The sequence below is a fragment of the Cyanistes caeruleus genome, chromosome 7 (genome assembly GCF_971803275.1).
Source record: "Cyanistes caeruleus chromosome 7, bCyaCae1.hap1.1, whole genome shotgun sequence".
NCBI lineage: Eukaryota > Metazoa > Chordata > Aves > Passeriformes > Paridae > Cyanistes > Cyanistes caeruleus.
This window is the reverse complement of record NC_141707.1, coordinates 36,170,478-36,191,413: the sequence shown is the minus strand read 5'-3', so window position 1 is coordinate 36,191,413 and position 20,936 is coordinate 36,170,478. Positions and strand designations below refer to the sequence as shown.

Below are 20,936 nucleotides of genomic sequence, written 5' to 3'. Positions count from 1 at the left end.
TTTTCCAGTGAAAGCAGGCAGCAAAAATTGAGATTGGTCATATCTGTTGTACAAAAGCATATGTAAAATAAAGGGGTTTATTTTTCTTGCCCTCTTTTTTTATTTTTTATTTTTTTAATATGTGTACCAGGCCAGCCAACCCCTAAGCAGAACTTTCCTATTGCAGGTATCCTGTATCATACATATGATACTGTAGGTAAAGTGCAAGAATAATGCAGAAAATATTTGAGAATCATGATGGAGACCTCACTGGGGGCAATTCAAAAAAGATCTACAATCATCATTAAGATTGTATTCATCATCTGTTCTCTGTCTTGGCACTATTAAATACTTCACAGGCAGTTCATATACACTTGCTATTCAGTGACATCATAAGTGGTAAAATATTATATACTACCAGAGTGGTAAATTTTGCACACAGTCCTAAGATAATTAAAACAGTTTCCTGTAATACAAGGTTTGACACATTAAGGATGATTTCCAGATCAGAAATATATGTACTTCACAGTGTAACTTCCAAAGTAGGGTATAGGTGCTGTAAGGTTTGATAATTACCTTCCAATTATAAAAGACCAAAAGAACGTCAAATAATACCTTTTCTCACTCAGTTAATCTTTCACTTATGCTGAAAATTACAGTTTCTACATTTTACATGATAAATGCCAAACAATTCCGAGTAATAAACTTGAAAACATGTAATTAGAGGACTAATAAATCTTGCTTTAATGAGAAACAGCTGTTCTGTTACACTGTGCCTACAGGACATTCTCATGTTTGGCTCAAGGTTTGGGAACACTTTGCATTAATTAGATTTTAAAAGAATAAAAGCAGTTATAAAGCTTTAGCTGGGCTCAGGCAGTCACTGTTAAATTTTAGATATGATTTTCAGCTGAGAAATGATTAATAAGATGCTGGCACTGGCTTGTTTTTGGCTGTGCAGGTGTGTCACACGTCCCCAGCTGTGCCAGGAGGCCGTGTTTCCCTGGAGCGCCGTGCTTTGACCGGAAAGCCCCTTACGTTGGCTACGTCTGCGGCCGCTGTCCAGCAGGGTTTGTTGGAAATGGTCGAGTCTGTACCAAAGTCCCCAGACCAGGTACTTTCTCTTTCTTTAGAAGTTTAAAAAGGATTTGCAGAGAAAGGCTGTGAGGCAGTGTGAGCTAGCATGGCGTTACAACACGCTGTCCTCTGGAATGAAATTCTGATGGCTGTGTTCTGTCACTCCCACCTGAGGAGCAGCTGGCAGGACTTATTTCAGGAATACCTGGCTCCATGGGTTGAAATCCAATAGATTAACCACCTCATTTGCTACTGGGGGGAATTCTTCACATCAGGACTTGTTCAAGGGTATGAATCACCACATCTGTATTCCTGCCACAGCACTGGCACAGGAATGCAGGACTTGTTTCCTCCTCAGTAGGATCAGAACTCAATACATGCCAGTATCACCCAGCCCTCCTTCTTTCTTAATTCTTCTGCTGCAAGGCATCTGTTCCACAAGGTGACTGGTGAGGACAATAATAAACAAGAACAACTGTACCAACAACTGAAGGCAACAGATAATTAAAGAATTTCTATAGTGTTGGTCATAGCCTGAGCAATAATCTTCCTTGGGGAGCTCTGAAAATCAGCTGCTCCCATTAATCTCTGAGGACTGAAGAGAAGGCCTCATTATAAGAGGTCTTCTGCTGTGGTGAAAGAAAAGCTGGGTCCTGACCTCAGGCACAAAGTGGCAATGGCACAGCAACTGCTGTCCTCTGATCCTGCTCTCTCAATGATATTCCCATCCAATCCAATGTATGGCTCTATAGGGACAGTCTGGATGATTGTCCCCTTTTTACTGCACAGACTGCACTGCCAGGAGTATTCATGTTTATTCCTTAATAACAGTAGTTGCCAGGTTAGATTCCTTTAAATCTTTTTCCTATGTATTCAAGACACAGTGGTTTGAAACCTGTCAAATTGTTCCCTGACCTCCTACACTTGACCAACCCCCCTTCACTTCCCATTCTGTATCCAAATCAATGATCGTTACCTTGGTGTTATATTTTAACACACTATATCAAAGTGGAAGCAATTTTACTGCTTAGTGTAGGTATCATCCAATCTCTTGAAACTATAAATTGATTTTAGCCAGTTCTCAGAATCTAAAGGTCACAAAAATAAACTCAACATTTTTCTCTCCCTAGCAATGAGTATGTACAAAGTATTACTTAGTCTGCCAGCATCACTAAGCCAGCTATTGACTCTTCTGTAACTTGGGGAAGCTGTAAAAGTTGTTGAGGAAGGAAAAAAAAATCATTGTGCATATAAATAACTTTTCTGTTATTGCCCAAAGCTGCGCCTTGTCATTAATGGGATAATGGGATACACACTGTGCACCCCAAAGGTCCTTTAAATGCTGCTGAGCAGAACAGACATTCCACAGCTGCAGGTATTGGTACAGTAAATCAGGCACACTTACACTGTGCTTATATAAACATTAACCAATAAATTTGTCTGTGCTCAGGAAAGGGGAGTGCAGAGAGAAGCTGCCATTTGGTGTGATTCATACCTGTCATATACAACCCCAGGCAAAGATTTAAGAAATATCCCAGGTATCAGGATCTGAAACAAGTACATGCTTCCTTCAAAAGTGAGCTGTATATCAGAGGCAGGGGGATTGTTTCACATTTTTCTCTTGAATATGCAAACTGAGCCAGGACTTCATGCTGCAAATGATGCCAGCTTGAACAATTCAGGAAGGGAATGAAGAGGAATTATTTTTTTTGTTGCAACAGAACCTTATATTCATTCCTGTGAATTGTATCACAATACAAGCGATGAGAATCTTGTGCCTCAAGGTTAAATGAGAGCAGTCATTTGTTTTAATACTTAGAAATTAAAGCAATTGTTGCAGCTGTATGAGTGTCCTTAATTATGGCCAAAATGATGGGTTTAACTTTCCTTCCCAAGTGCTTTGCCAGTGGAAGCAGAAGTATTGTATAGCACTGTTGACTAAAAGATACCAGACAAAAAAGAATTGACTTTCAATTATATCTATGTACAGTTGTGGATTATGCTTATTGTGAAATCCTCCCTGTTGGAATAATAGCTTCTCTCCCTTGTAACTTATGCCATCAGCCTTCAAATGAAACAGAACAAATCCTTTTCAGCTTGCTACAGTGCTCGTGAAGGTACTGAGATTATGTGCCACTTCTTTCCAACTCTAGTAATTTTAATCTAAAAATACTCCTGCTAATCCCTATTTTGTACTTTTATTGGCTGCTTTTGACATGAGATTATACTTAATTGCAGTGATTTAAGGATTAAAGGATAAGTATTTCTTCATAGTGAAACCACAAAAATTGCCCAAATGCCTTTGTAGGCTGCCGAGGAGAAAAATATTCCAGAAGAAAATTGTTTCTTAAGTCAGTGTTTGATGAGCTGCACCCAAAAAGTCCTTTTTTGATTTATAATCAACAAAGTACCATTTCCTCAGCATTCATATGTGATGGGCATTCATTCATCTGTTGAAGTGCTTGACTTACTGCAAACTATGTAACTCTAAAAATAAGTTTCTGAGCTACATTTATCTGCTTTAAAAATGCAGGGCCTCATTCTGTTCTCACTTACATATTTTACCTGGCCTATATCTGTAGCTTGTACCACTTTAAATCAACCAGACTTGGTTGCAATTTTTCGTGAAGTACATCAGAACAATCTTAAGGAAAAGTCAGTATGGAATTTCACATATAGAGGGAAATAATTTATTTTTTATAAAAAAACATATTCTCCTATCAGAAACAAAAAGCTGTTCCTGTCCCTTTCAGACCCATAAAGCAGGTATCCTACATTTATTTAAGAATTTACAAGTGGGGTCGAAAGTCCCTTAAGTCTGCTGGTATTGCAATAAATAGGAAAGCCTAAGGAATTTAAATCTATCCAGGCTTCCCTGGGCACATTTCACTTTTGTATAAAATATCTGTTTCTTTTTTTGCTAGAAGAGGCAGATCCATTAAATCAAACCACCCAGTATCATTGGTCATATTCCTGGCACAAATAAAATGAATATATCCTAATGGGGATGCTGGTGATGTTCCTGCACACAGCAATATCAGCTCTCGTCAGGTGCTCTGGGTATTTCTCCAGCCTGGTTTCATCACTCACAGTCACACAGATACCCATCTGTTTGCACTTTCTTTAGCAGGTTAGAGAGGTTGGTGTCATCACAAAGGATTTATTTTTTAACTATTAGTAAATCAGCAATTTTACTGGACAAAGCAGTGCCACATCCATCACCCATAAAGGATTGTTTGTTCAGAGCCAGCTCTTTCTGCCTCTCCTGGTTTAGGCAGCTGAAGATCAAGGGGGAGGGTGATTTTATGATCTCTGTAATCGAGTTCTGCTTTCCCATTCAGAACACCACTGCAAGATCTCCTGTCATAGCAGTTAATTTGCAGTATTGTAGACATTTGGCACTTGCTATACTTTTGTTATTTGTTATGTTTACGTGCTCTGTGCTTCACACTCTTCCAGTATCTGCCCTGTGCATCTGAATTCACTTTGATTTTACATCAGAGAGACCTCTGTCACCTTCTCATTTGCACCACTGTCAGATCAACATCAAGATGTGGATTTAAAAGGAGAATAAAATGTTTTGAAGTAAAAGAATGTGTGTGTCTTTAAACACATACTGCTCAGTCAAACACCAGAGGAACATATCAACGTTAAGTTTCGCGTTCTTAAATTTTAACTTGGAAATCACTTCTGTCATTATTAGCACTCATCATTAATCACTATCCATGAAAAATAAATATCCCCAGTGAGAGCTTTGGTCACTAACCCAAGGTTTCACGTCTGGAGCTAACTGCAGGAGTAGGGACTTCTCACTGAACCAATCAAATGATTTTGTTTCAAGAGACGACTGAAGAATGTAATAGATTCCTTTCATCTTTTATCTAACAGAATTGATGAATTTGCATTAAAGAGATCAAGGCCCAGATTCCAGTCTCACTTAGCCCAGTGTAAATCATGAGTGATTCCACTGAATGACTAGCATTACCCTAATGGACTGAGCTGAGCACAGTTCCTGGAAGACACAAAAAACCCCTGTTAAGGCAGGCACATCACACACAGGACTTTTAAATATGAGGTTTGTGCATACCAGTAGGTGTAGATAAAAGGCAAGCACTGCTCAGCATTCAGAGAGTGCTTTGCAAAGAGTAACTAACCCATCCTGACATGGTTTATGCAACAAGTTACAAGGCCTACATGAAGGCAGGGATGTAGGTGCTGCAGCCATGACAAAACAGAAACACTAAACACTAAACTCTGATTTGCTCTCAGCTCTCAGCTCTCAGCTCTCAGCTCTCAGCTCTCAGCTCTCAGCTCTCAGCTCTCAGCTCTCAGCTCTCAGCTCTGCCTGTGGGCTCCAAAACTAGGAAGCATTAAATGTCAATGGCTTCCAGCTCCTAGATCTAACTCAGCTCATGGAAACTCTGTCCACAATTCATTTTTGGAATATGTGGTGGGAGTTGCTTATCCCTTCCATAAACACCATTTCAGTATTTCTAGCTGGTGTATTTCAGGACAAAATGTACTTTTTTGTTCAGATGGACTAGTTATGATGTAATGATGTCTCCTTCAAGGGATATGTGATGAAATGGCAACTGAAGTGGGGTTAGAAATGCCACACAAAGACATTCCATATAAATTTGGTCTTATGAAAGAGTCAGTTTTGCAAATGGCATGCCAGTAATCTTCACATGAGGCCTGGAACAGCCTGGCATTTTGGACATCAGCTCTGACCCTTTCCTGCCCTCTTAGTCTGTAATTGCCACTGGAAATCCACTCCTGTACTTGTCAAGACAGAAAGGGAATCAGAGAGAGTCTTTCTGATGTCTTTCTTCTCCTTAAGGATACCTCATAAAATATTAAGTATTTTCAGAAAAATATCAAGAGACTGTATAGTATATGCTATGACCCAAACATAACAACCAAAGTAGGCACAGTGGGAAGAATATGTTTAGATAATTTAAAAGATAAACGGTCTCCAGCTTCACTGATCCATACACTCTGTCAATCCAGAACTTGTTAAGTGCTTCCAATACAGATGATATATTTAGGAAATGATGTAGCTCAGCAATAGAAGACCAATGAAGCCCAAGCCATAAAACCACTAGGGAAGAGGACTCAGCTATATGCCATGAATAATATTTACATTCAATCAGAATATCAAGTACAGATTACATTTCTCTCCTACCAAGAATATGCCACCTTTTGCTTAAGCAATCACTGGGCCATCATGACTTTTAAGTGATAATAACAACTCAGTCTCCAACAAATAATCTACACAGGATACAGGCTCAGTAGTTTTTTACATTGACAGAGCAGAGCAAGATTATCTTCCCTTAGAATTTCCAGGCTCATTTAATCATCCAGCTATAATAGCACACAGCTTTTAAAGGGAGCCAACCCTGTTTGCACAAATTTGACAAGATTGCTGTTTTGTTAAAGGCACTTAAAGGCCCCTTTAGAACTGGAAGTAACTCAGACTGGACCAATATCATGGCCCCATTAAAGCAACATAAGAGTCTTTCCACTAAGGGATAAAGCAAAGAAGGATTTGAAGAGAAAGGACTCGTAAGCAACACAAAACCCAACACAGTACAGGGTAGGGGGTGAAAATAGGTGTGAACTATACAGACCTTTCATGGTCAGGACAAATTTAGGACCAGTTCCTAAACATCTTGCTGGTTTTAAACCAAGGTATATAAAGGTATAGTAGCACCCACTTCACAATATTTTATTTCAGAACCAGGGGATGTCCACTGCCAAGTCATGTGAATTTTGCCCCAAATATCACATATCACATGAATAGTGTTGGTTCATTCCTGGAGAGATACAGCAGCAGCCTAGAGCTAACACAAGGCAGCCAATTCTCTGGGATGGAGGAGAAAATCATTGCCCAAGCTGATAATATATTAGATTTAGAATTTCAGAGAATCAGAACAATGTTGGAAGGGACCTCAAAAGATATCCGGTCCAACCTTTGTTTTTACAAAGAGAACTAGCTAAGTTCTTTTGTGCCATACCATCTGAAATCTTACTACTGTAATTCCTTACCTTTTGTTTCCTAAATTGCTAAGAGAATATAGGTACTTGTCAACTCAATTGGTTGAAATTGTGGAGAATTCCATAAAAGCATGATTTCACTGAGAGTATTTATACATGCTTACATGATTTTAAAATAAATTCATTACTGGCTCCCAGTAAGGCATAGTTCATTTGTGTCTTGGCTTTCATATGTAAAATAACTCAATTTTTATATGTTTACAGCACAAAACAACATAATTATTGTTTTAGACCATTTATTTCTTGAACTGAGTAAAAGTATTTCAGTAATTTATTCTTTGCTATTTCTTTGCTGAAATACTTTGAAGTATTTCAGCTATTTTTTCTTTGAAGATATATTATGGCTTTTCTTTTGAAGAAATGAACTTTCTTTATAATCTATTATTACTCTTCTAAAGGATTCTACATAGATATTTCAGAGAATTAGACAGGGATGCTTCAGAAATGATCTGCCTTAATTTAGGCTATTTTGTATATATCTATCAACCTGTTCGTGCCGTGAGAGAGTCTCAAGACCCATGAGGGATCATCAGATAAGAACAGAGTTTCTATTAATTTTTCCATCTCTCTCAGTTCTGAGAAGTAAAATATACTGTCAATTCTTGAATAGAAAATATAATTTGGTTCCATGAACTCTATCTTAACACCACCTTTGTAGCTGCTGAAATAATGCAGTTTCAGGCTCCAATAATTGGAGGAGGCAGAACACAAAAGAGGAGAGGTAAAAGTTCAGGCCCGAAAGATGGACAAGGGATAATGAAAGGAAGAGTGATAAAACAGCTATGAGGGGATTAAGTGGGTGATCCAGGGTGTTTTGAAACACAACCACACTTCTCCTTGGCTTCCTGTTTTCTTGGCTGGGTATTCAGAGAAAAGCACAGGAAGAGCACTTCTGAAAACAGCAGCAGAGAAGGGGTATATAAAGATATAAAGATCCAAGGTATATAAAGAGCACGGAAGGAGATCTGGCAACAAAGCAGTGAGAGGAGCACGGCTCCTGTGCGAGGGGTGAGAGCACATCAAACATTTTGAGTTTTTTCCAACCCACAGGAGGGAAGTTTTCAATTAAATCTTGAAATAAACTGGAAGGTAGAAGATGTGTTTGAGAAAACATTGTTTGTAAAAACATAGCAGGTTTATAAACCTCCACAGGCAATAAAAAAAAAAAAAAGATACTGATAAAGGAAATTGTTGGTAGAGAAGGGGAAAAAAAAATCTATGTATGGGGAGCATGCTCATATCTTTGCAATCAGCAATTCTTACACCAATTTAAAAATGCTTTCTCTGGTGACCATAGTGGTAAAATTTGTATTGAAAACATACAGAAAAAAAAATCACAAAAGAAATAAAGAAAACCTCCCAACAAACAGGGTCTGAAAACAAAGTGCTCAAAATACATTATTTTCCTCAAAGACCCATTTCTCTGTCATTGTGTTAATCACCTTCCTGCACTTTGCCTGTATATGATGTCGTGTCCCAAGAATTTTGCTTGGAAAGCAGATCTACATAATAAGGGGAAATGTAATGTATTAGGATAAATTTCATATTTAAAGCTGTTTTTTCATTTTCAGAATTGTCATTCTAGGACTCCAGCCATGGCCTAATAGTACTTTTATCTACCCAGAAGACCAAAATAGGAGCTGATCATTTAAATCTGTGAGAAATCTGACTAAAATTAATATAAATTAAGGCAGTATTAGTGCCCCAACTCTTTGTTCTTCTTAGTTTTTTCTGTCATGTAATCTTCATAATTACTCTTTAATTAATCTTCACAACCTCTTTAATTTCATAAAAGGTTTTTTTTCTTTCTTAAACTCAAACCACAATGCTTTCTATTGGAAAAGCTTTACAAATAGAAAAATATTCCCTATAAAAAAAGAACTATACCTTAGCAGAATCTTTCTTAAAATTGTTTTGTATTTGTTCAGTGTGAAAGGGACAATCTTTATGTATTCCTTGACGTATAAGACTGAAAATTTGTCAAGTAGTTGATAATATCATTTGTATGTTCATGAACTGTTTCTTTCCTGGCCAACCATCTCAGAATCCCCATTTTCTTTAAAGAAAGCAGTTAATGAATGGAGATGTAAATTATATTGCTCTAAAAACCTTGAAGCAATGAACTGCACAGTGATGCAAAACTTATAAATTACTTTTAATGTGACATAAGCAAACTCACTACCTCACATTCAGGTAATATTTTCTTGTACACTCAAGCAGGTTTTCAACATCCCAGAACTGGAAAAGGACCTCCCTGATAGCAGAGTCTAGATCCCCTTGCATTTGTGGGAATCCTTTGCTCTGAACACAGAAAGACTCATAAACAAGGTTGAGTGGGTGAGCTGACTGAAGATCCCAGGTTTTCTCCTCCCCAAAAGTGTTGTGTTACAGCAGAATGACTTTATATTTCATTGACACAAGACAAATTTGCCTTGCAAATTCTGAATGCTGTTAGAGAATTGTGTATGTGCAGCTGCAGCCACATTGGCAAACAGAGTCTGAAGGAGAGGAGTTGTTATAATCAGAAGTGGCTGAGTGATGCAGAGCCCACAGACTATTCCCTGCTGCTCATGATTTTGGTAGGTGAAGGGGAAGAAAATTGCTCACCAGACAGCAACATCAGCGACACAATCTCATTTTCTATCAGGCTGAAAGAGCTCAGGGACAGTGAACTAGATGTTCACCTTTTAATTTCATCATTAAAGCATGGAGTGAGTAAATTTACCCATCACAGAAGTGGTGGTTTGAGAGCACAAGGACTGAATAATCCTGTACAGATGGGTACAGAGTTGTGTGACTCCTTTGCTCTGTGCTGAGCTGTGTGGATATGAGGCACACCAGGTTTACATTTGATTTTCCACATTTTTACATTAAATAAAATGATTATTGGGTCAAAAATTTAGCTCCTATCTAAATTACAGTAACATCCCAATCGCAATGAGCTTTTGAAGTGTTTTTGTTGCTACAAAAATAATCCTGGATATAACTCTTTGTAAAACATGGGAGGTTAAACTGTATTTCACTTAAAGGTGATGAGGAATTTATTCTGGGAGTTACTGCTTGTGATTGTAGGAGAAGGGAAATGGTGACTGGGAATTCCACCCAACATCTAATGTGGGGAACTTCTGGATGCTTAACAGGAAGGAAGGGAGAATTGAAACTATATTACCGAATATTTAGGGGAGGGAAGACATTGGGGTATGACTAGATGGCAAAACAAGTGATTAAGGAATTAAACTCACTCTGAGCAGAGAAGAAAGTAATGCCAAAACATAATAATATAAAAGAGGAAACTAAGAGTTGATGAAAAAAAGAGAATTTCCCTGGAGCATCCTATTGACAGCTGCTCTTGTTTCCCTTTTCTCACTCAGTAAATGCAGAAAAAAATATTAACATGGAAACATACAGAGGGAAATGGGAATATCCTAACCACTCTGGTAACAAGACTTCTTAGACCAGTGTAATTTTTCTATTCTCTCTTGACATTTTAAATAAGATTTATGTGCTGGTAGATGTTTCAAATTTTAAATGATGACCCACACAGTGTAATATGTCAAAAGAGCATTTCTCTGCCAACACTCTTCTGAATGAGAAATGGGCTGGACAGCAGGTACTACTAAATGTTAATAGCTCTAAAACTACACAAATTTTAAATTTATTGAATTGTGTTAATAATGAATCCTTAAACTGTTCACAGAATTCTGAAGGAGTTGTAACTCGAGCAGAATTAAAGTTGTCCATAATCCTCTGAAGTGAGAGGCAGAAGTGGTCACAGCCAGAGGATTTTGTTAAGGAGAAGGAGCCAGTCTCCTCTTGAAGAGTAGACTGGTTTGGAACATTTTATTAGATTAAAAGAGTGAGAAGCACTTGAGATGACATGGTGATGCTCAAGTCATTACATAAATAAAAAGTTACACTCCTATTTTAAACCCAAAAGGTAAGTCTCTAATAGCTGCAAAGGGAAGCATGGCAATGGAAAGGTGATAAATACCAAGATATGCAGGCAGCTTAAGCAAGTGTTTGAAGTGTCAGCTGCCAGTTTTGGTCAGGATGGGGCTGTCTCCAAGGCACATGGCTTGGGAAGAACAGTGTGAAGGTGTGTAAGTCTAAGTCCAGCAAAGATGTGGGGGAGCAGCACCAAGGAATATAATAAGCAGCCTGTTCTAGCCAGGGTGTGAAATGTGTGCTGATTCACTGGGAGCAGCAATAGTTGGGGTCAGAAGAGGACATAACTTCTCTTAATTCCAGTCTGGATCTGGTCTTTTTCTGAAAGACTGTGGATGCAAAAAGACCTCCAACCAAACAAACCATAAACCGAGAAGAGAAAAATATATTGGATTTCTTTTCTGTTTCAGAATGTTGATATCTCACCCTGGGTTTAAGAGATGTCAAGTACCCTCTCTGTGAATGGCTGTTTTCACCAACTTAAACAGTCATTTTATTCCCTTTGGAATGATCTCAGCAACACCATGATGGCACTGGAGAACCAGGGCTGGTTGTGACAGTTCTGATTTGTGAGCTTTGTGTGAAACCCTGGGGAGCCAGAGGCTGGAGCATCACAGGCTGGGGGACACCTGCACCACAGAGATGGAAAGTGTCCTGGTGTTGAGCTGGATGAGGGATGTTAAACCTCTGTCTCAGAAATTTGGTCACTGTCACCCCTGCTCCAATCTTACCCAGACGAGGGACGACAGAGGAATCTGTCTTTTTGGGACCTGATCCATACAGGAATGATGCCTGCTTACACTGGGGCAGTCCATCAATAAAAACACAGGTCCTGCACATCTGGAGCAGAGCAGCAGCATTTCAGTTTCTTATCTACTTCTGTGAAAAATAAACTCAGTTATTCCACTGCTGCACGTTCCCCTGTTTGTATGGGGGCAGAAATACTGACAGGCAGTGAAAACGTGGGTCTGTTCCATTGTGTAACCTTGAGCCTTGTTGGGTTTTTTTGGTGATTTCACCCAGTCCAATATGCAGTCACAGGCTGGCATAGCAGGGAAAAACAGATTCACACACGCACAGTTTGCACTGATAATGGGTTATACATTTGAGGATATTGATCAACAGCAAGGAAAATAAACTGAAGTAATGCAAGATTTGAGAAAGCTGCTGACTACAGACAACTGAGGCTGCATCCTTTTGGTTTGCTTTCATTATTTTAGCTTATTTAGATACTTAGAAGGCTGCAGAAAGACATTTTCAGGTATTCCAGAAAAAAATCTATTGTGTTCTTATCTGAACTAAATTGCACACTATCAACATAAGTAAAAATCTAAAACAATGAAAGCTGAGAGGATACTCTGATCAACACCCTTGAATGACACCAACACCTTATGAAGTTCAGTCACCTCTACAGAGTGGCTGAGGGATGTTTATCAGTACATATCATAATGAAGAACCAACAAAAATGTTGCACTACTCTTCAGCGACAGTATTTGAGATGTAAAAATTACCTTATCACAGAAATACTCCAAAAATATGCTTCCTCTTACAGGGAAAGATGAAGTTTATTGAAGGATGGGTATTTCACCCCTATCAACTAGTAAAGAAATAAAAGATTTCCCTTTCTCAGGTAGTCAGTCTGATCCCCTTACTAGTTACTCAAATTTAATTGGGAGGAAAACCCATTTAATTATGACACAGTGGAAGGAGCTCAAAGCTATATTCAGGGCTCATTTTGGAAATTTGTCAGAGAGGTCATTCAGTCCTTCACTGTCATTCCTGTTGATTTCTGGTCCCTGAATCAAATTTTCTAATGTCTATAATGATCATCTATTACTGATAATTTTCTGTGGAGATATTTCTTTCATCTTTCCCTCATTCATTCATTTTTAAAATCCTTTGACTTCTCCTATCTTCATATGCTCTTTTTGCTGATATCCTCCTGCTTCATCATCTCTCTTCTTCCATTCTGTGTCTCTCATCATTCACCAGCCTTACTTTGGATACTGAAATCCATGTATTTGTCTTCTGCTCTTCTAAATACCATGTATTTACCAGGTGATGGCCACAGCTCAATCCAGTACCACTGTAAATCTCCAAAACACTGTGTTTCAGGGCAATAGAAACTCATCAGCTGCCAGCAGAATGACACTATTTATCAGCCAAATAAACACTACTTTGGCTGCCAGGATTTGCTTTGGTCCATTCAATGCCCTAACTTTCATCTGACCCTTGCCAAGCATCCGAATCTCTTTCCTTCCTAACTATGGTTAAGATCTCCATCAGTGGGAGTTTTTAGAAAATGATTAATATTTATATTTAAAAGAAAAAGGTGCATCCTGCATGGGGTTAACCCCAGAACCAAGAGAGGGTTTTTGTTCAGGATCCAATATATTCCATATCCTACAGAGTGAGTATGCCAGAACCGGTTAAAAATAGCCTCTTCCATTCATTAGCGTCAGCAGATGGCCATTAATCTTCCTGAAAGTATTGATTCAAACTACTCGTCTCCACTTTCAAGGCCCTTCACAGAGTCCCCTCTGGCCATCTATCATCCCTCCTTACACAGCTGAAAAGGTGGCTGGCTTTGGGACAAGTGGGTGACAGTAACAAACCAGCCTCCCTCACACGCTGCCCCTCACGTCTGGAGGGAGCCGTACGCAGCACCAACAAAGCTCTTCCATTTGTCTCCTTTAAAAGCTTTCCTAAAACTTCCCTTTGCCATCAGGGCTACAGAAGCATTCCAGAGTCACCCACTGTGATGGCACTGGAGCCTCTTCAGGGCACGATCTTGCCAAGGGCCGCGTTGACACTGTGTGTTTCTCCATCTCCAGCGTCTGTCTGTGCCAAGTGCAATGTTCTGTCTCCTTGACTCAAAGAGCAGGAACGCAAACTCTCTGAGTTATGCCCTCAGAGCATTTCCCAGCACAGCACTGCAGTATAAGCAGGTAATAAGAAGCAAATCTTGGCTCAGGCGGTCAAGAACTGGAAGATTCACCACAAAAAAAGGTGCACAGTACCAAAACCTCACGGACTAAGCCAGCCAAAATTAGTAAATCATTTTGCAGCCAATTGCAAAACCAATTGCAGCCAAGTTTTTGGTTGGCTGCAATTTAATCCCTGCATGTCAGCCCAATGCTGCAACTCAAATAATGTCTGACCTTCCCTGAGACTTGCTACCAAAAATATATATTTCATCTGGTTCATGAATGCCACCTTCTGAGTGCCATCACTGCAGTTCCCTGCCCATCAGTGCTGGTGTCACCCACAGCAGACAGCCCCATATCATTTCTAAGCAAGTTGGCATAAACCTCCCTGTAGTGTATTTGATAATTAACTCTTTTACTTCTAGAATTGATGTTCTGTTTGCTGCAAACCAAAAGGTTCACTGTGGTTCCTTTCAACTCTAGACCAGCAAATTTAGCTAATATATATCTTTCTTCTGCCCTAGTTTCAAGATCCTTCCAAAGCCACGTGGATTTTCCTGGAAGAAATATTGAAGATGCTAGAGGCTCTCACCAAGAAGATGTATCTAAGACATCAAGAAATGTATTTTCCCTTCTTTCCCAACCTCAAATTCCGAGACAAGACATTGCATTCCTTCTGGAAAGAAACCCCAGAGTCACTCACTCTCCATCCCTTACAATGGAGAGGAAGACTTCCCAAGCTCAGATGTCTCCAGAAAAACAACCTGATAAGGAGTTCACAGCACCTGAGAAACAACCTTTTCTTGAGAAACTAAGTGACACACTCACACCCCTTCTGCATGAGGAGCCAGAGCCCACAGCCCCAGCTGTCAGTGTGACCTCCCACCCCCCTCTCCATTTTAAGCAGCACAAAGAAACTATGGCACAGACTCCTCCTCATCCCAACACAAATGCAGGTTCATTCCCTGCAAGGTCACAGACTCCTTCCAGGCATGGTTATTCTCCCAGGAAATGGCCCAGTCGAGTCCCAGTGCTGAGGAATAAACCACCCCAGGGTTTCCCAACAGAGCAGCCCAGAGCATCTCCTTTGGCACCGCACGTCCCCTCCCCTCGCCGTTTGTTAGGTCCTTCCCTTGGTGCTGCATCCCGGAGTGTTGGTGCCCCAGCAGGGTCTGCTCCTGGAGCAAGGCTTCCAGCACCCACCACAGCAGCCAGGAAGGTGCTCAGCACAGCAAGGGATGGTGTGGAGCTGCCAAAATCCAGCGGTGGGGTGCACCACAAAGCGGTGTGTGCTGATCTGCCGTGTTTCACCGGCGTGCAGTGCGAGACAGCTGAAGATGGAGAGTTTAAATGTGGTCCTTGTCCCCCTGGATACAGCGGTGATGGAAGCTCATGTGAAGGTAAGGGAGAAAGCCCTCTTTAAAATTCTCTTATAACTCCAAATCTAATAATTCTCCAAAGCAAAATTATATTTTATTATAAATTTTGAGATTTTTGTGGCTGGGACCATTCTGTTTTCAAAACCAATTATATCCCAAAATAATAAATAAAACCTATAACTTCGAAACAGCTTTTTCTGCTTACAAAAATGACATATTTATTTGATACCATCTAATCTATTAAAACCAGGGACAGATTGTGATCTTGCTGAATGCCAGAATCATTCTACTAAAGTCATCACATTCAAAACCATATAAAATTTCTGTGAGAAAGAGTAAAATTGATTCTACTTCTCTAAACAACACATTCTAGGAAAAACTAATTTTTCTAACATCTTAAAAATTACTTGTAAATACCTATCTAATATCTTAAATATGAAATTGAACTTGTCATTTGACATGTATAGCACCAGAAGGGTTTTCACAATATATTGAGTTATTTATTAGGCACCTGAGATTCCCTCCATAAAACAATAGGATTATGCACTTTGTTGAAGCAACAAATTCCCTGACTTTGCTATCATTAATCACACCTTTTGCTGACATCCCTTTGATAAGCTGATATCTTACCTGGCCTTCCACCATACAAAGCAAAAGTATTTGTATCATTCATTCCCCTCTCTTTCTTGTCTGGTCTCTCATCCTTCATGCACAGACCAGTGAGCACTGTTGGAGATGTAGTACAAAATGTACAAGAAAAGGTTACTATATTCTAGGCCACTTTATATTTTTGCCTATTTGCACATTTCTGAAACACCCCTCCTAAAGGATGTAGAGTTACTTGGCACAAAGGACTCTGTCTTTAACTTCTGTTCTATACCTAGAGATGGAAAAGCAACAAGCAGGTTCTGGTACTGGGAAGCTCAAAGCAAGTCTGGCCACAAAAGAACCTCTCCTCAAAGACCACACCCATGTATATATGAACATTTACAGTATGGACATAAGGCTGTTGTATGTTTAGTAGATCCATCAGTACACTCCTTAAAACATCAATCTACCTTAAAATGTAAATCTGTCTCTGCCCTTTACTTGTGAGATGTTTTCTTCAGTTACTGGTACTGCTGAAAATCTCCCTGGAGAGTCCTCAGGATAAAATGCTTTATTACCAACATCATTCTGCATCCTGGGTCTTGATGATATGATGCACAAACATCCTTTTTTTGTGTCTTGTCACTGACCATGACACCTGACTCAATAATTAGCCTGTCCCTTCCCTTTTCTCCTCCATCCTGGGCCCTGCTGCACACCTGCACCCTGGAGCAGAGCCAGTGCTGTGAACAGCACCCATTGTACCTGCAGCCGTGGATGTCTCCCCCCACGTCAGATGAAGGTGATTCATCCTGACAAATGAGGTTGAAAAATGAGGGTAATTTCTTGGATTAAGGCCTGTCATAACCTCAGCTCTCAGCACCTTGTGATGCCCACACTACACCAACTCCCCTCAAGACAGTAGTGCCCTCTGAGAGCAGGAGGCACAAACACTGGACAAAAAAAATCAAAGCTTGCATGAGACCAACATTTGCAAAATCTCCAGGCTTCAACATAACATCCTTGGCAAGTGAGCAAAAATGTCAAGAGACTCAGACGCTATTGATAGTTGTCACCATCTTATTTCATATCAAAATTCAACAAGATAAAAGAGCCAGCTCGCTGATAGAAAGTTTTAATACCTTTGGATCTTGAGGGGATGTGACCTTTGTTTAATAAGAATGTCTGAAAACAATCTAAAATAAGAAGTACTTTACCAAGTGGTATGTATGTTGTGATAGAATAGAATTTATTTTTTTCCAAATGTGCAGATTCAAAACCAGGCTTGGACGACTGGTAGGAAAACAACTCAAGCAGCATCCTGAAAACTAATTTCTTTCCCAAAGTGTATCATGATATATTTTATATCTTTAATATTATTATCCCTCAGTCTTCCTGCCACAGTTCAGCTGGAATTCCTCTCCCTCTGTTTTGTCACCCTGCACTGGGGGTCACAGGAGCACAGGATGGAGGAGACCCCTGGGGACCATCAAGTGTAACCTCCTACCTTCCCCTGGAAGAACATAGTTAAATTTCAGTGTATTTGGCTCATATTCAACCATCTAAACAGAGATATTTTCAGAAGATTTTAGCATTTCCACTTGGATCACTCTACTACTGACATTTGCATTGTCTGTCAGAAGTAGAACCCTGCTTTTGTTCCTTCTGCTTTGGTGTAATAAGAATTACAGATTATTTTCCTTCTGTCAGCAGCTATGTACTCTGCAGGTGAGGGGAGATGAAACAGCTCCTCAAGGCTCAACAGCTCTTTCCCCTTCCTGCACAAAGGCAATAAAACCTCTTATTAGTAGCCTAATGTTAAAGTTTCACAGGCAAACAGGCCAGCTTTAAAGCTTCATTTCAGAGCAGTGTTTTGGAGACAGTCAGCATCACCTATAGTAAAATAAAAAATAAGCAGGGGAGGTAAGGCCTGCTGTAGTACACTGGATTCCCCCACATTTTCTCTTGCAGAAGATGCTCTCTGGCATTTATGGAGTAAGCTTAGCCAAGCATTCCTCTGGTGATGAGGGAGGTTGCTAAATACCTAATTCTCACTCTGAGTGCCGTTTCCAAGGATATATGCAGTGAAAACCAATGCATTGTTGCAGACTCCTTCCAGCAGTTTTTGGGACAGCACGAATCACCTGCCAAAGGGCACTGCAAGAGCATCAGAGCACCAACACAAACATATTTCAGCTCCCTGTGCCAGCTGAATAAAAACCTAGCAATGTAATAATGCAGAGAGAGCCCTAACAGGATTGATTTCAGAGCGTTTCTGACATTTTGTCTGGTGTGTTACAAGTGGCACGGGCGCTGCAGTGATTTGTAACATCTGGGGCTAAAGCTCTGAAATATTTGCTAGTGTTGGTTGTCACCCTAGAGCAGCTCCTTGTCATCCTGCCTCTGTTCCCCACTCTACCACAGCTGCTCAGGTCATCACTTGCAAAGATCCACTGGACAAGGGAAAGGGGAAAATGTCATTTCCCTGGTCTCAGCTGATTCCCCAGTGCATATGGCACTGAGAGCACCTGTTGTACTACTGGAGCTCCTCAGGGTGCCCTAAGGTGGAACTCTTCCTTTCCATTTGATAACAGGATTCAACTTATTGAAAAATTCTGCTTTAGGTATCATTTTTGTGCTTCTTTCTGAGAGACCTAGACCTGAAAACTGATGAAAAATATGAATTTAAACCAAATTTCTGGTCATTTTTGTTTGTTTGTTTGTTTATTTTTTGTTTGGGTTTTTTTTTGTTTGTTTGTTTTTTTGGGGTTTTTTTTTTGGTTTCCCTAATTCCAAGCTCCTTTGATAGGGAGTGTCTGCTCACTAAAACTGTACCAATAAGAAGTCAGTCTCCATTTCATAGAATTCAGACAATTATTTAAAACCATTTTGTATTAGGTTGACAGTTAAGGACTTTCTGGTATCTTTCTGATATTTCAGCAGCCATAAAAGAACCTCAGCATTCCTGTCAAAAATAAAATTATAATACTTTAGAAAAATATTCTGAAGAGGGAGAAGTCAGTAAAAATCTGGAATATTTTATTAGCTTTGTACAGTATTTTCTAAGAGAAGGGGAAGTCTAGAACAGTGGGAGTCATGTTTTCTGCTCAAAAGCACAGCATTGCCTTGACATTACAAAACCACTTTTCAAACCAAATAATTTTCAAAATAAGAGGAGAGATGGAGTAGTTGGGAAAGTAAAATGACTTCACCATGTACAACTGCATTAAATGAGGAAAAAAATCAGGTAGCTCACATTCATGTTTTTGACATTTTACACCCAAAAAGATCTACCACATCAAACCAGAAGTCCTTTCCCTGTTTCCAAGAGCTGCCAAATGCATTTGTCTGGAAATGTGTGGGAAAGATATAGGGATACTGCCCCAGAAGTTATGGATCATGTGCTCCAAAACACCAAAGGTGATGCCTTGGAACTTTATCCTGTTCACCCTTTCCAGGTCATGTCTGATTTCACAGTTTTCTATCCTAAAGCCTCATCTTTCCCAAAGACCTCATATATTCACTTGTTCCTTGTACAAAAGCTCTCCTATAACTTTGTTTATTTATCCTTGAATCTTTTTTCTGCATCTTCTCTACTTTTATTGTAGCTTTTTTGAGCTGAGGGATCAGACCTGCCCATGGTATTTAAGATGGAGTTCACCATGGATACAGGTCATAATGAAGTCAGGCATTTTATGTTCTGCTCCTTTCTTAACAATTCCTACCACTTTATTTGGATTTTTTTGGCTGGAGATGAGCACCCAGCTGACATTTCATAAAACAAAATGCGTTGGTACCACCTAATCAGCACTGGTGTCTGCATTTGTCCTCCAAATTTATTTAGTCCGGTTTCTCTTGTTAATATTCCAATTGCTGTCATGGACATTTCTCTCACAACTGGGCTCCAGACTGCTGGACTATGTAAATATGCAATGAGATAATTCAATTGTAGGAAGACATGCTTTAATCCTATGCTTCATTTCATTTATCTGTGTATTTTACATGCAAAAGAAATGCTTCAGTCCACAGCTTTCCAAAAGGAAAAACAACAACCTAGGACTTTCTTTTCCCTTTTTTCACCCCGCCATTGTGCTTAACACATTAAAACTTCATCTGCACATTTAGGAAGTTAGGTTAATGTATCTTTGGAAGGAAATAAATAATGTACAATGAAACAAGGTAGACTAAGCTCCCTTCAGTGAAGTCTGTCCTGATCTGACTTCTGTGTAAAATTTGAAGCAGGCAATGCTCTCCCAGCTCCAAGCCTGGCTTTATTTGCACAGACCCAGGGCCTCACGTGTGGATGGCACAGGGAGGTACTCCCTGTGGAGATGCCAAGCAATAACTCTGTTCTGGAAGACATTTGCTGATTAGGCTATGGAAAATGAGGGAAACAACACAGCATCTGGTATTCCTGAGTGCCCCTGAAGTTATTGCAGAGAAACTTATAAAAACTGTATGATCTCATTTTAATGGAAAATAGAAGTTTGGGGATATTTCCCAAAAAGCCTTTTCAAAGAAAACAATAATGCACTTCTCCATTTTCACCTCCAGATTTTAAATTGTAAACATAAACATACATACACTCCACAGCAAGAATGACCATTTGCAGCAATGTTTTATTCTTTGCTGTTATTTTTTTTCCTATCCAAAACCGCTTAGTATAAAAACACCTTTCTACAATTTAGCAAATGCTCATGGAAAGAAGTATTCATTTCAGAAGATGAAAGATAGAAGTTTGGGAAAAGAATTTGACATAAGCAGTATATTTCTATTACAGTGGGAAATGTTTTTTAAGTGAATATTACTCTCACTCTCACAGAGGAGCCAGTGCTCAGTTTTTATCTTTTGCTATTCACCAGTAATAGAACAGTTTTAAACATTTTACTATTAAATGTCACCATAAGAGCTAAATGTTTTAATATCCAAAATACCATGTTCTCTTCTGACAGTTCAGATGCATCTCGGAATGTTCAAAGGCCAG

At 39.5% G+C, this 20,936-nt stretch overlaps 1 protein-coding gene across 1 annotated transcript in view; it reads left to right on the top strand.

Annotated features, from left to right (window-relative positions):
- The window catches only part of LOC111931766 (von Willebrand factor D and EGF domain-containing protein-like), a 166,790-nt gene that overhangs the window by 111,063 nt on the left and 34,791 nt on the right, over positions 1-20,936 (top strand). The window contains exons 20-21 of the mRNA XM_086896604.1: positions 941-1,093; positions 14,510-15,385. Of these exons, the coding sequence (XP_086752730.1) occupies positions 941-1,093; positions 14,510-15,385 (1,029 nt within the window). The remainder of the gene's footprint in view (positions 1-940; positions 1,094-14,509; positions 15,386-20,936) is intronic.